Here is a 16,206-nt window from a genome sequence, read left to right as displayed (position 1 = left end):
ATTTCTATACCTTTTTTTTTCTTTTTTCACCTATTCTTCCTCGTTGTGCTTGGCTCGTTCCTGTTCTTATTGTTCCAGTATTTTTAACTGAAGGAGTACAGGACTGGTTTTTACTTTCCCAAGCTTAGCATTGAAGTCACATTCCTTTTGTAATTTTTGGACCCATGGCAAAGCAGGATCTAGCATGACCTTCATACAACCTCTGAGACATGTATTACACAGAGTTAAAGAAGAGTAAAGACACTCAGTCTCTACTATTGTCACGGTTTAAAGCTGGGCCAGCTACTAAACCTGTGGCAGATGCTCTCTGTTAACCCTCCCCCCCTCAACCCGAAGGGAAAGGGAAAGGGAAAAGGGAGAGAGACTTATGGGTTGGAAAGTTAAAACAGTTTTAATAAACTATAATAATGAAAAAGAATATAATAGAAATAACCAAATATATACAAATATGTACAAAACCAAGATCAAGAGCTTGGAAATCCTCCTCAGGCAGAGTTGCTCCCCCCAGTACAGGCAGAGGGGAAAATGCAATAGCTCCACCCAGCACGGGCAGAGGGGAAAATGCAATAGCTCTCACTGCCATCACACCTGCAGGCTTTTAACTGCAGAATTGGCAAAGCTGGTACCAATCAGTGGGAGACAGGAGGGCCCCTCCCTCCTGGGCCCCACCTCCAGGAGGCAGTGGGTTAGTGATAAACAGGAAAGTGAGAATGACGTGTATGGGATGGAATACCTCGTTGGTCAATCTTGGGTCACCTGCCCTGTCTGCTCCTCCCTGCAGGTGCGACCCCCCTTTGGCTCTTCACTCATAAGCAGTGAGGAATTTAGCAGTGACCTTGGTTTCTTTAAGACTAATTGGCCTGGTTTGGGCCAAACCAGGACAACTATGTAAGTTTGCTTCCTTCTCTACCCTCAGCTGAAAGCTCTGCACTTGAAAATTTCAGAAGGGTTTAGTGTTATCTATTTAATATTCTAGGATATCATCTTAGATGGTAATAAAGGATTTTTAAGCTGTAAGGGTTAGAATTTTCCTTATGTCATAGCACATTAGATTTAGCGTTGGTATCATCAACACGTTTTGAAAAGAGATAAGAAGTATGAATGAGATCTTCCATTGTCTTGGGAAAAGATTATAATTTCACTTTTTTGTCTTTCCCTTGGATAAAGTTGTGTCATAAATAGGTGACATAATGGAAAATTCCCAGTGAAACCACTGTGCAGTTTTTTGTCATGGAAATCACAGGTACAATTGTGCCTTGAAGGCAGAGACTTACTTTAAGCTGGTGCAAAGCCTCCATGTCCTGGCAGGAGCTCCAGGTGATGGTATCTTTCAAGTGCTTGTTGCCTTCTTGCCCTTCAAGGAAACTGAGGCACTGAGCAATTTTTTTTCCAACGCCCTTTCTTCTTTTCCTGGCACATACATGCCAGTGCCACATTTGCTTCCTACCTACAGGTGCTTGGTGAGGGAAGCAGTGGCGTTCAGTTCAGTAGCACACAGAAAAGCCTATCTTGCAGACTCAGGGCTTGGAAGTTGCCATGAGGAGCAGCCGATGCACCGCATTGGAGCTGTGGGGGCTTTGGTGTGTCCTGTGGTGCTGTGCAGTCAGTGGTCCATGTTCTGAGCTGCTGCTCACCCCTTCTGCTGGGGAGAAAAAGGGAAGGGTTATTGGTGTCCTTACTTATGTTGTTTACGCAGCATTCCCTCCCTCCCTTTGGGCCTGTTTACAGGAGAAGATGGTAGAGCATGCAGAGAGCGTTTGTGGTACACCGTAATTATCCCGTCCGAGGTGTTTAGTGTGATTTGGATATTCTCTATCACAGTGAAATGAACTCCTGCCTTTAAGAATCAGTCAGTCACCATCTCGTAAATGCTTTCTGCTGTGTAACCTATACCCGGCCATAGTTCTGACACAGTCAGGGTCAAATCGACTTTTTAAAGGTATTCCTGTGTTTAAGGGAGGAAGCTGGTGATGCTGTGTGTTAGCTTCTAGCAAACTCCCTCGGTTTAGGGTATACACATTATGTCTTCCAGTGAATGCAGAAGAATAAAATGAAAGAAGGGCAATAACAATAAAAAGAATTTTCCCTTCAGCTTTTCCTTCTTTCTCATAGTAGTGGCAAAATTATACTGCTCAGCTGTGTTTTAGATTATAAGTGATTGGAGTTTTTGCTGCTGCACCCAGTAGTCGTTGTTGGAATGTGAGTTAATTAGAACTGATTTAAATAAAAGGATTTTCACTAGGCAGTCTGAGAAGAAAAATATCTGAATATTTTTACACTGTTGAACAGATTGATAGCTGGTTAAAAATTGGATTTATTTTTTCCTTTACACAGGAGTATATCATGCATCCACACTAATCAGTCCTTCTAGGAATATGCTGCTTTAGCTCTGATATCAAGAAGGTCATGTTACTGGTTTGACCATACACAGGGCATCTTTACCCAAACCAAATCTTTTTTTCCGATTGTAAGAATTTTCTACTGCTACTTCGTAACAGACTATGAGTAAAGCTGCAAATAATGTTAGTATTATATATATGGCCACTTTTTTATTACAGTGACCATTCACAAAGTCACACAGATGTGTCTTTCCCCACAACTGGTAAACAAAATGTAGTATTTAAACACGTAGGTCTGAATTAAATAAGCTAATGGTCATAACTGAAGCATTTTTTCCTCATGCAGTTTAACACTATGTTGCATAAGCTCTTCTGGACATTAATGGTATACATATGTTGGAGTGTGAGCAGTAAATGCCAAGACTCAACCTTAATTAGTCAAAAATAAATGTCTGTGTACAGCAATTATCATTATGCTGGTGGAAAGAAATCATTGTATTAACATAAAGCATTTGGCCAGGTTTCCTTGTTTATATTGAAAGCATATGTTTGAAAAGAATTTTCTTTTCTCCTTAGTGCTAGTTCTAGCAGGAATGATGTGATGGTAATGGTCTGGTTTATCTAAATAAATACTAAATAAAAAATGATAAAATAAATACTAAATAAAAAATAATAAAGCATTTAATAAAATTAAATTTAAAATAAGTAAATTCAATAAATAATAAAGAAATACTTAAACAACTACATGAAGTAACCTTGTATTAGCAGAACCAGGATTAATTCTTTGTACTGCATAAATTCCAATCATTTTGTCTCTGGACTGTCTGTGCAAGTAAGTTTTTTTTCTTAGTGGGATAATAGCAAAGTCTCTGTGATCAATAACATTAGTTTATGAGAACAGTAAAAATAGATTTTATAGCAGAAGCGCAGAGCTGTTGTTTTGAGAAGCAGCTTTGGATAAAAGCTTTGCATTTGCTCTTTTCTCCCGAGACTACTAAAGAGAACACTGAAAAGTAAAATGGGTGACCACAGAAGCAAGTAGGGTCACCCATTACCAGGGATTCATTTTATTTCCATTAGAGGGGAACTAGAAAGCATCTCACACTATTTGCACCTGATTTTCCATTATAAATTACGGTACATGAGATCATTTAAAAATTGCTGAGCCTTTCAGATGAAGCTGACTCTGTTGCTGTTCCTTAATAATTGAACAGTAAGAAATACAAGATCTCCATTTTCATCCAAACAAAATAACTTCTAAGATTATGGGAGAGGGCAAAAAGGTATATGAAGTACAATCTTCCTAAAAGCTCATAGGGCAGTCTCAGAGGGGATTTAAAGAGTGGGTTTGGGTTCACACTTAAAGGTTGAGGTTTTTTCAGTCGACTTTTACCTGTAGATTGAAGTCCTGGGACCACACACTCAGCTGATGTACGTTGGTACAGGAGCATTAAAGTGGTACACCAGTATGAAGTAAATGCACTGAAGTCAGGGTGCTACTTGTTTAAAAACACGATACAACTCAGACCTGTCCTCTAGTTCACTGCTGCGACATATGAATTTTCAGCTTTAATGCTTATCTGGGATGAGAAGCAACACAGTGAGATTGCAGAACCTCACTCTGTAGTTTTTTGCTGAAAACTACTTCCTGATGACAGGCTAGCGGTTGTCTTCACTTTCTTTACATGTTGTTACTAATATGACAGGATTGCAGCTTTAAGTTTAAAGACCCAATAAAACACTAGGGCATGTTTGAGTGGTGGCACTGAAAGAAAAATGCTAGGAAAGAAAACAGTTCGTAAGAGAGACTCCAGCATAACTGCTGTCATATTTACTTCAAGTCATAGGCTAGGAGCATGTGCTAAAGCCCGTTGAAGGTATTGAAAGTGTTCTCATCAGCTTCACTGGATCTTGGGATCATGGGTTGGATATTATCCACCTGATCCCTCCTAGTTCCTTTTCACACATGGCAGAAGTGTGTGCCTGTGTGGCAAGTCATGGTCTGAGAAGTCACAACAAAAAACAGTAAAATGTCTTAAAATGCTTTCAGGAATATTTTTTAAGTTTGGCATTTTTTTCATTTCACTTGAAGAAATCAACTGCCCAAACATGTCATCTAATAAGCCTCTGAAGCAGTAATTGTACAAGAAGCCAATGGCATAAAAATGGTAAAAGCAACCACTTTTTTTCTTTTTTCTTTTTTTTTTTTAAATCGTAGAAGTCAGAATCCCAGACAGTAATTAGCATTTGCAAAATCTATCCAAAAACATAAAAAATACATTTTTTTGTTGTTCTTTGAAAACTGTTCACACTTGTCAGCTATTGTCAACGAGGAGAAACTTTAGATAGGGGACCATTGCATTACCACATCTTTATTCTACTAATTACTTGCATAGATTCCAGAAGAGCTATGTAGGCTCTTCTTCCTTCAGTGTCTTGCTTAGTTACTGTGGCATGAGAGAAATACAGGGGAGCTGTGGCACATAAGTTCCACGCAAAAATTCTTCAAACATCGAAGAATTGGGTGGGTTGGTTTCTTAAGCATTCACTTTTCCACGGTGCTGGTTGAACAAGTGTAGGGCTTTGCTTATTTAACAAAAAAATAGCATTTTATATCTACTTGTTTCAGTATTTATTTATTATCTGTCTCACAGATCATACGTGAAGTGCTTTGAATGACTTGTAACCAATACTCCTCTTCAAAATATGATACTGTCTCATTTTTTTGGTACGTGGCTCTTCTAGAGAGGCAGGAATCCAAGGGAGTCTATCAAAGTTGTTTTTACAGGAGATATTAACCCAGCCCAATTCTATGCTTTGTAATTAGAATTGGCACGTTAAAACGATGTACCCCAGATTTCAGTCGGTTATGGGTCCTGTCCGAAAGTCATGGAAAATACAGGTCTAAGCACCAGTGCGTGACATGATTTCTGCAAACTGATGCACATACTTAGTTGGTTTGATTGCACAGTTGTTCGATGAAAGGACCTCCTCTTTTGCTGTAAAGACTCTTGGAGAAATTTAAAAACTGCAAAACAAATCACTCCTCAAAGACCCCACTTCCTTTTCTTCCAGTCGTTTCAGGTTGTGAAGAGCTGTCACAGCACTGGACGCAAAGGGTGAACTACAGCTGATATTTTTCAGCGTTACACTGGGGACCTCCAATAGGGCAAACTTTCCTCTATCATCAAGTTTGAGGAAGCTGCTTTCTCTGGCAAAACTCCCCGTCCAAACTCTGCTTTTGCTCGCAGTTACCTCAAATTTAAATTAGGTTTTGGTAGAGTGGCTTTGGATTCACTGAGAACTTCTGTGAGCTCAGATTCAGACCTTTTGTTTAAAATAAAGACAGAATCCAACATTAAAGTGCAGCGTATTATTTAATTAGTTATTAGTTAATGGAGTTAATTAATGAACTCCTTAATTCTGTTCTGGATTTGCTCCTCATTCATTCGCGCTCTGCAACAGAGACCAGCACTAGAGTTGGCTGAGAAATGGAGTTAAAATAAAAACATGCCATAGTATTACAACATTTCAGCACTGCTTTAATACTGCATTTCAGCTTTGCTGTTTTGTTTGATATTGTTTAAGTTTCAATACCATATTGAAGCATCTGTTTCTGTATGTTATCTGCATAAAATAATGTCTCAAGTTATAACAGTTTCTCCTTATCAGCAACATTGGAATGGAATGTTTTAATAGGCCTGAATCAGGCACTCTCAATCTGCTCTTCTGTTGAAAATTTGAGAACTAAAATAGTTTTTTAAACAAAAACAAGCTGTAAAATGAATGTTGCGGTTTCTCATAGAAAGGAGACTGTAGCTTCTGATCTGCTCTGACAAATCTTTATGGGGGCTTCTGCAACAATATGATTAAATATAACTTTTTCTATTTAGTAGCTGGAGTGTTTTCATCGATTGCAACAAGATTCGGACCACTCTTCATAGTTGGCATACAGTTTCTCCAATGTGTGCATGTGGTTAGCTGTTCTACCTGCTCTAAGTAATTTCTGTTTCACAGAATAGAAATATTAACTTTATGCTTGACACACTATTTCTCCTTTGAGATTTATTTTCCTTTTCTAATATGTTCTTGCTCTTTAGAAGTAATTATTATACAAAAAGATGAAAGGATTGCTTCCCATTTCTTAAGACGAAGAGGTGAACTACAGATAATTACTTAAGCTACAATACAATTTATCGAAAGTAAAGCACTTTTTTTGTCTTGCTAGCCAAACAGATGTTTGCTTTTTAATTGTTGCTTTGGGGTACTTTTCCATTATATAAAGCTCTTTCCCCAATTTCTATAATTATATTGTGAAAGTGGTATGTTGTAGAAACTAAAATGCAATGTTAACTCATTGTTTAGCTTTTGTAATCAGCTGTACAAGTCCACTGAATAACATGTAGTTAAATTTAACGGTAAACCTACTGGACAAATATGCTATATATTGCTTGACCTGTGTAAAAGCACTGGCTCTTGGAAAAACACTGAGCAGCAAAGAATAATTTTAACATGTAATAGTGCACTTCCATTATACTTTTATGTATATATGTTTAGGTCTCTCCTGTGACATCACGTCCAGTATCACGGACTTCTGGGACAAAATCTATTACTCCACAAAATTATCAACTCTGTCCTTCAACAAGTCAAGTACTCCATGTGGGATAGGATGATGTGTTTATTTGCTTCATTACTTACAATTTACTTACTCAGCTAATGCTTTGTCCTTGCATGTCCTTTTATCCTTTTGTGTCACATACCATCTTTTGTAATTCTTCATCTTCATTTTCCAAGAGCAGAATAGCTATGGTTGTGTTTGCTAGTCTTCCTTGAAGTTCAAGTTTTGTTTATTTATGACTTTGGGATGAGTAAGTATTGTGACAGAACTTTCCTAGAAGCCAGTGGACTCACTAGAGCAGAGAGTTGCTCTGTTGATGGGGTCCTGAAACTTTTACAATTTTAAAGCTTACAACAGCAAAATTCATTTTGTAAATAAACTTTGCAGGTTCTGTAAAGACCGTAGTCTTGCTGGGTAGATCTATCTGAGCCTAGGTATAGAATCAGAACTTTAACTTGCCCTGTCCTGCCTTGCTTCTAGAGCTTTTGTGTCTCTCATGTCTCCCTCTGAAATACTGTATGAGTGAACAGGTCTGCTTATAAAGTGTCTTTGATGTTACCATAGGATGACGTTTTTCCTAAAGACTAAAAATGTTTGATCTGGGGCAGATAAAGTGGTTGGTTCTTGCATGGATGTTTCAATCAGATATTCTGTGTGATTTGTACATGAAAATGTTGTCAAAATACTTAAAATTTGGAAGGGAGTTAAGAAAAAAAATAGTTATCAAAGCTTGACCAGTTTGGGTACTTGGTGTACTTGTGAATTCAGTTATTGCTCTGCTCCATTTTTTTATGGCAGAGGAGGATTTGCCAAGGCTGAAAAATAAATTAATCCAACTTTCTCATAAAAATGCACTTTGAAAAAGATCATTGACTGTGCAGTGACCATTCATTGATATACCAATGACTTTCTCATAATTTTTCTTCACACTAACAAAATGAAGGTGTTTAAAGACCCACATGAATGTTCACAATGCACTTGTTTCTAGGAGGTCTACTGGAAATGTTACTGTCATTTTTGCACAAGATGAGAAGAAGAGATTAAACTCTTCCTGACATGCTGAAAAAAAATTCTGTCTTCAAAAATATTCATAGTGAAAGCAGTTAAAATACATAAATATGTTCTTGTTATTACTTTTTTATGTATATAATTCTTGCCATTGCTGGACAGACGATGCTATATGACTATGGATTGGAAGTTATGGAGGATATGCTTTTCTCAGTAATTCTTAAGATAGAAAAAGTTTCAGAGCGCCTGAAATAATGAAAAAGATTCACTGAATGCAAATGACAGCTTTCATCTTCCTTTATGAAGCACATGCTCATGAATATATACATTTTTGCATATGTAGAAGCTCAAGTGTATCTGCCTTGCAATGAATGAGAGAATTCATTCATTATGTATTCAGAATAGTTAGAAGTTTGGGTTTTTTGTTGAGTTCTCCAATTTAATTGAAGTTGCCTTCCCGAGATGGGACATTTCTAAGAGGCTGCCAGATCCGAGAAGGGGGCAGTGTTATCCCCATCTCCTTCCATCTAAAGGTTTTTGTCGTATTTTAAATCCCAGTGTTGCTTTTGGTGATATAACAGCCTTTTGACAGCTCAGTGCTGTCTGTCTGCACAGTCTGTCCATCTAAAGGAGTGGAGCATGAGAAGCTGATCTCCTAAGGGAACTCCAACAATATCGACAGGCTTGATTGACATAAACCCAGTCTCTCTCTTTCACCTCCACTGAACTCCTAGAGTAAATTCAGGGCCTGATTGAAGAGAGATAGGGCTTTAGCCATTGACTTCCATGGGAACAGAATTTGAACACTAGCAACTACTGCCCTCTCCTAAAGCAGCCCTGAATATCTTGGCAAATGCTGTTTAGAAGCACTATCAATTTGATCCTGCTTCCTTCTCAGGACTGAAAGCCAAGTTCAGGGCTATTTATGTCTTATTAACTAGAGCAGGCTTTGGATGGGAACTACAGCAAGCGTTTAAATCTTCTCTTTGAAAAATGGGTTATGGCTTAATGAACTTTCTTCAGGTTAAAGCTTTTATTTACTCTTGATATTTCTATTTGTTACTGTCAGGTAGAAATCAAAGAAAGAGCAGTGCCTTCTATCTTGAAGAGCTTATCAGGATGGAATAGCCCGAAATTTGTCTCAAGTGAATCAATTCTCACTTTTCTGACAGGAAAATAACAACAGTAGATTTTTCAGATATGCTTCAAAATACCACACGTGCTCTGAACTTTTAGGATGTCAAGAACCATAAAAAAGATGTGCTTATTGGTTCAAAATATGAACATCTACAGATATCCAAATTACATTTGCTATTAAGTCAGCAGTACAAAAGCCGAGAGAAGAGGCAGGGACACAGACATTTGTTTTCAGGAAGTGTGTTCATACAGAGGAAAAGGAGAAAAGTAAAAATTCAGTCCATAAATTGAAGAGTATCTGTCTGGAATGGAAGAGAGCAAAAGCAGAAAAAGTTTAAAAGATTCCCCTTTTTCCTTCTTCCCCTTCTGAAGTATGTGGGAGTAAAATATCCCACTTCTGCTGCAGTCCTTTGATATTATTCATGCAATGTTGATGTTGTTTGAATAATTCCTAAATATTTTCTTTTTGAATCAATAATCATAGTACTTAATTGTGATTTTTTTCTTGTCTGAAGTTCATTAGTTTTAAAACACTTCTGACATTTCATGAAACCATTAAAAAAGAATTCTACTATGTATTTGATTAGTGAGAATGCTGGTACTAATGTCAAATATTCACGTGCATCTGATCTTGCAAAGCCTAGAGAACCTTTCTTACAAGGGATTTCAAGAGGGCTGAAGTAAACCAGAGATATGAATTCTTCTGTTTACTTAGAGCAATATGTTTGGACTCCTAAGACTCTGTTACACTCTACCTTATGTCCTAAAACAAGGAAGAGTATTCATTTGATTTCTTTATATTTTGGGGTTTGTTAGCATAGTTGTTTCCAGGTGTAAACCATTAAGACCTACACAACTTCAGAGCTAATAATATAATTTTCTGTCTTGCTGGATGTAATATGCTATGTGCCTGTGTTTTTCAAAAAACCCCCAAACAACCCAAAACCACCTTATCTGGACTCTGTCTTCCTGTCAGAACATTGTCTTTTGATCTTTTTGGTTATGGTAATGTTGATCAACACAGATCAACTTCTTCCCCAGAGTCCCCCTCAATTTGCTGTAGAGGAATATATCCTCCCATGCAGAAACTTGCCTGTGAAGGGCATGGTACCATTGTCTTTTTCCATCTTCTTCCCTACCTCCTGAAAAGTCTGTAAAATGTTTTTCACTTTTTTTTCTAGATGGGGGGCGGGGGGGGTAAAGTTGTTTGGCAGTTCTGTTCAATCTCAGTCAACTTTAGGAAGCCCCAAGATAACAAATAAGCGGTTGTCAGATAGTAGTGCTGGATATTGGGAAATACAGAAAAGCAACAGCTTCCTGTTTGTGGTTGGCTAATGTATAGAGAGGGTCTGTAGTAAACCATATGACTTCCTAGCTTGCTCAGCCACATCATAGTATATGGGCTAATACCCCATGTGTACATTAGGAAATGATCATGGCATGTGTAAATTTCCAACGTGCAGATTGTTTTTGCATGCTCCTCCTAATGGGATCATATGTAGCTTGATAGTTGTTCGGTGCTTAAAAAGCTTCTGAAGCTTCAGATGTGATGTATAATAGGTCTTTCTCTAATGCTGGCTTAGCACCTGCTCCTCCCTCACAGTCACATCAAAGTGAATTGTAAGTAACCACTCTGAAATCATGCAGCATCGTGCTATGGAGTAAACCTGGTGGAAGTGAAGGGCAATCAGCCCTGTAAAATCTCTCTATCTGCAGAAAGAATCTCCACAGCCACCTGGATGCTTTTAAACCTTCATTATTTTAAATTTAAAATGGTTGGCTGAGCATTGCTTCTACCAAAATCTGATACAATAATCGAAGTCAGAGGTGGGGAAGGACCTCTGGGGTCACACAGTCGAGCTTTCTGCCAATAATGGATTGTTCCCTGCAGTTCAGTTTCTAGTGACCTTGTAAATTACTAGCCTGGTAAAATGGCAATGAAAAAACAAAGCTGTTAAAGCTTCAGAAGTAGCCAAAGTGATGCTGTCCCAATGAGAAACTGTGTTTTTGATGTGAGATTCTCTGTATGCATTGCTCCTTGGTTGCAGTTTTGAAGTGGTCACAGTTTTAATCTACACTTTCTGACCCATTTTGAACTGTCTGTAACTAAGAGGTTGGGGGAGGTGAGCGTGATTTAATATTATATGAGCTTATCTCATCCTTTAACCACATCATTATTTCTATTACAAATAAATAAGTCAGCCACTTGACTAACCACTTTATTGCAGCCTTTTCTTCATGTCCCTGCACTTTTATTCTTTCAACATTTCTAGCTTCCCAGAAACAGGAAGCAAGGAGAAAAAAACAAGTTTCTTGCCTTTTTTTCCACCGAAAACCCTGGTTAATTCACTACAGCCTCTACTTTTCATGCTTGGGAACCCAAAATTTCCTGAAAAAAATCAGATGTGACACATCATTTTTAGATTTCTTTCGACCAAGCGAATATTGGTTTACTTATCTGTTGATGTAGGAAATAAAGGACAGTCTTAACATACACCTAATGAAGTGGGTAGAATTTGGCCTCTCTTTTAAGCAGGACACAGCAAAGGCGAGCTCCCACCAGCAAGCTAATTACAGCTTTTGGCTGCAAAATATTTTAGGAGGCTGTTAAAGGCTTGAGTAGATGGGAAAAGATCCCTTCCTGTTGTACCCATTTGATGTGTGGTAATTTCTTCACTAGGGGACCCTATTGTGAGCTGCCTTTTGGGGTGTGCAGCTCTGTGAATATCCTTTCTTCCTGGGGGTCTGGCCCCCCCGACTATTGTATTTGTACACACCAGATCTCAGTTGGAGAGGAAAAGAGTTTTCTTAGCTGCCAACTTGCTTAAAGAGGAGTTAAGAGGAAAAGAAAGTTAATTGGACTGTGCTTGGCAAAAGTCTATTTTATTCTGTTTATTCAGATTTTTAAAGGATTGGGTGCGGAGAAACAGAAAAATAGTGAGAACACTTATTCCTTAAACAGATTCTTGCAAAATTTTTACAATAAAAACAGAAAGCTGCTTTAGTAAAGCAGTGTTTATTCTTGCACTAATGCTGGTCATGAATACGTGTCTTACTTAGCTGGAACTAATGCCTGACTCTGCTATTCCACTACAGCAACTTAACATTCTGCGTAGGCTGATTATTTTTTCAACAATATTTGCTAAATTCTTTTAAGGGCTGCCAGTATATATTTTTTGAAGCTTAGTTAGTGAGAACAGCTGCCAGTGGAGTCAAGGCTAAAAGAGGCAAAAAATATCTGCAGAAGGCAAGATTTTACTTCAAAAGATCAGTATTACAAAGCACTACTGTTGCTGGTATAATCACTTTCTTTGGGGGGGATGCTAATATAGACTGGGTTTCTTGTCTTCACAGCCCCCACTGAGCCTTTGCTGTGCAAATTTGCTGATGGAGGGCAAAAGAAGCGCCAGAATCAAAGCAAATACACACAGAATGGAAGGCCGTGGCCCAGAGAAGGAGAGGTAAGTGCCACGTGGCAATTATTTTCCTGAGGTTTGGCAGAAGTCGGCTGCAGACCTGGAGGTCTACTTTTCAGGGCTACAAATAAATCAGATTGCACACAAAGTACAGTAGTTTCACGCAGAAAAAGGTATATAAGCAGGGAGGAGAGGGAGGCTTATAATAATGTGTGGAGTGTAAAGTTACAGGAAAAGAGAATTTCAGAGCTTGGTGTGGAACTGTGCGCAGCCTTGTCCCACCGCAAGCGCTCTGTCTGCAGCCGGACCTGAGCCCAGTATTCTCTCACTGGTATGCCATCAGCACCCGTGGTGTACCTTTTGTAAACTCCAAATCAGTTTACACTTAAGCAACTCAACAATGTTACTTCCTGCATATAGTTCCTGCTGATAAAAGATCATCGGGGAATAGGTGGGTTGTTATGAAAGGGAAAGATGCACTTGGACCTCCAAATGTATGGTCCATGTAAAAGTTTTCCAAAAGCTTATCTGAGCTGGGCTCTTCGCTCTGTCTAAGACAAAACAGTTTACAGTAGCCTCAGCTCCATCATGTGTACAAAGTTAAAAAAAACCCAAAACTAAACAAAACTAACGGTTGCTTTCTGCTCTGCTGCAAATAGTCTGTTACTGGAGTTCCCTTTCTGTGTACTTGTACATGAAATGACTCCAAATGTGGGGGAAATAAGAAAGGAATTTATTTGGCTTTTCAAGAGTTTGTTTACTCTTCTCAAATGTTATTATAGGATAAAGATACTTGAATAAATGAGGTAGATCTGGTCACAGTACCTTCTTATGCATGATTATAACTATGAAGGCTGAAGGAGTTATAGGTGTTTCTGTCCTAAACACCTGTTCTTTGCATTTATAATTTAGACTTCAAGGAAAAAGAAGTATGTTGCTCAGTTGTGACCCACCAGAATACAAGTTGTTGGGGTTTTTTCTTTATGTTTTTTTTTTTTTTCTTCTGGTGGATTTTGCTATATTTACTTCAATTTTACAAAGCAAATAAACAAGAAAACTATTTGGTGTTTCTAAGTTACATGTTTCTAGAGTGTTTCTGCTTTTTTGTAACTACTTGATTTTGCTAGCTGATACTTTTCGGACCATTAGCTTATGACAGATACACTCTAGCATGATTGGTGAGCTCCTAAAACAAACAGAAAGGCCTCTTGAAAGCGTAAAAATTTCTCCTTCCAGCAAGGTGGTTATTGTACACTGTTCCAACAGCAATGCTCCAAAATATTTTTAGCTTTGTGGGCTGAAAGTGCCAGTGTGGCAGCCACATTTGCTACAAGAGGTTGCAGAAGTCTCCAGAGGTTCGTTGCTGTCTCTTATGTCATATGTTTCAAAAAACGGAGGTGTATTCTTAGCAGCCACTATGGTTTGTCATGTTAAGGATCTGAGGACCAAGCGCCCAAGAAGTACTTCAAACGGTATACTCAGGTCATCGTATACAGAGCTTGAAAAACAAAGGTCTCTATATAGGAGACAATAGTAAACCCCCAGTAAGGTAAACAACCCATATTTTAAAGACTCTAAATCCCTATTTAAATAGTAAATGCCATCATAGCTGTTATCTCCACTGCTCTATACTTCTTTCAGTTCAAATCAATAAACAAGAGAATATAAAGTTAAAGCCAACAAGTCACCATTATGGCTATGGCCTCAGGGCATCAGCTTATTGCATCGTACGAAGTTCATTCGCTGCTAGTGGAGTGGCTCATATTAAGCATGGTGATATCACTGTGACATAGAGGCAGGGTATGGGTGGTGTGTTTATAGTATCAACATTTAAAAACTAGTTTTCAGTGATCAGAGACATCATTCCTTATTGTTGTTCTCAGCTACAAAGCTGTTGTCATGGTATAGTCTACAAATGTGGAAAGATTGTAAAGATACAAACTCAGAAATATGTCAGGCTAGGAAGGTGCTCTGTTTTCTTAGATTTTCTTAGATTTTCTCTGTTTACTAACATCTGGTTAGTACCTTGCTGCACATTGGATATTTACTACTCAAAGCGTCAAAGACAAGAATGCATGTTCTGTTTTAGAGTCAGTCATTTATTGGATTTCTTCCCCACTGTTGTTAATTTTCTTATTTCCAATGTAAAATCCTTCTGTGTAATTACTCTTATATTTTATATACAATAGGATTTTTCTGACTCTTTGTCTTTTAATGATCTTACTCTAACCACGATGTACCATTCAGTTGTTCTCTGTGTAGCAGCACTTGGGTAACCTTCCTACAATTATTTCTGTCAACTTTAATTTCTTTAGAAATGAACAGGCAGTGAGTAGTAAGAAATAATTGATATATGACAAGTATATAGTATAGTATAGTTCTGATTACGAATGGGATCTGGAAATACTCCCCAAACCTCTGCTTTTTGTTGGTTTCTTCCCCAAAGAAAAGCATTGAAGTAGTGTCCAAGAGATTACTCCCTCAGTATTTCCACCCTGGCCAAATCCTGCAGTATCTAGACCAAGATGTATTTGGCTATTGTTCAGATAAGCCTTTGCATTCTTGAATACTTACATGAAGGGCATTTCTAAAACTTCTGAGGTTTAACCAACATTAACACTGAGCATGCGTGAGGATTATTGCTTGGAAGGACAGACCCCAGAGAAATGGCACTAACAGTTCTGTCACTGGCCTCAAATTTGAGTATGCGGAGCAGAGACAGGCAGCTGTGCCCAATACTCTGCTGTATGGGGGAAATGTCAGGAGATTTAGCGGGGAGGAGCAGGTTTTACCTCTGTGGCATGCCGTTCTCAGAGGTTTTGTTCTCTTTTATGGAGAGCTTCTGGGGAATTTTATAAGAGGGGATTACTTTTTTTGGTAAAGATTTCAGGCCATACTGCAGAATGTAATAGAAAATCTTATTCCTATTGTACATTTTTGTAGATTGCTTCATAACCATATAGAAATGCTTTAGTTGGCTGTTAAATTGGCTTACCTTTTAAAGTCAAGTCTTTAGGAATGCAATGAATTTATCTAGGGCTTTTCAGGGGGTTTTTTTGGTACTTGATTACTTGGCCAGTTGTAACCAGGGAAGAATGCCTGACCTTGAACAGCACTTTCTAGTGCTTACCCTTCCACTTTGTTTGAAGCCTCAGGAAATACTCAGCAGATGTACTGAGGCATCTGACTGAGGATTTGTGATGGCTGACCAGTTCTGGACTAAGGAGCCAAGAGCTTAGATTACTGATGGCTTTGTAAAAGGCTGTCAAATTAGGCATCTAACATACAGGTGCAATAAATGTACAGTGAAACCTGCAAATGTTGGAAATATTTGCAGTGAAATTCTGACCTAATAACTGAGTTGTTAGTTTAATTTTTTTTTATTTCATGATAGGTTTTTTTTGAGCCACACCGGTTTAATTCAGCACTCTGTTTTGAAACTTTCCCTGACAAGATCATGTTGAGATGGTGATAGAGGATAATCACCTTATTTAATTGATTTAATTTACCTCTAAATTGCAATTGACAAGTCTAGAGGTGGGTGATATTTCTCAAAAAAAAAAAGTTCCTTAGCTGAAAATGCATCTGGGGAATCAAGAGTAGTTAAAAATTGAGATCAGGTTGGATTAAAAACTGCAACTTAAATTTTACAACATAATCTTTTATTGCAGATTTACTGAAACTTTGT

At 38.1% G+C, this 16,206-nt stretch overlaps 1 protein-coding gene across 1 annotated transcript in view; it reads left to right on the top strand.

The window, feature by feature from the left end:
• The window catches only part of RBMS3 (RNA binding motif single stranded interacting protein 3), a 740,391-nt gene that overhangs the window by 644,298 nt on the left and 79,887 nt on the right, over positions 1-16,206 (top strand). The window contains 1 exon segment of the mRNA XM_068404577.1: positions 12,457-12,563. Coding sequence (XP_068260678.1) covers positions 12,457-12,563 — 107 coding nt within the window.

Source organism: Nyctibius grandis, chromosome 7 (assembly GCF_013368605.1).
Source record: "Nyctibius grandis isolate bNycGra1 chromosome 7, bNycGra1.pri, whole genome shotgun sequence".
NCBI classification, from domain to species: domain Eukaryota; kingdom Metazoa; phylum Chordata; class Aves; order Nyctibiiformes; family Nyctibiidae; genus Nyctibius; species Nyctibius grandis.
The sequence above is the reverse complement of the archived record's forward strand: the minus strand, read 5'-3'. Positions and strand labels throughout refer to the sequence as shown.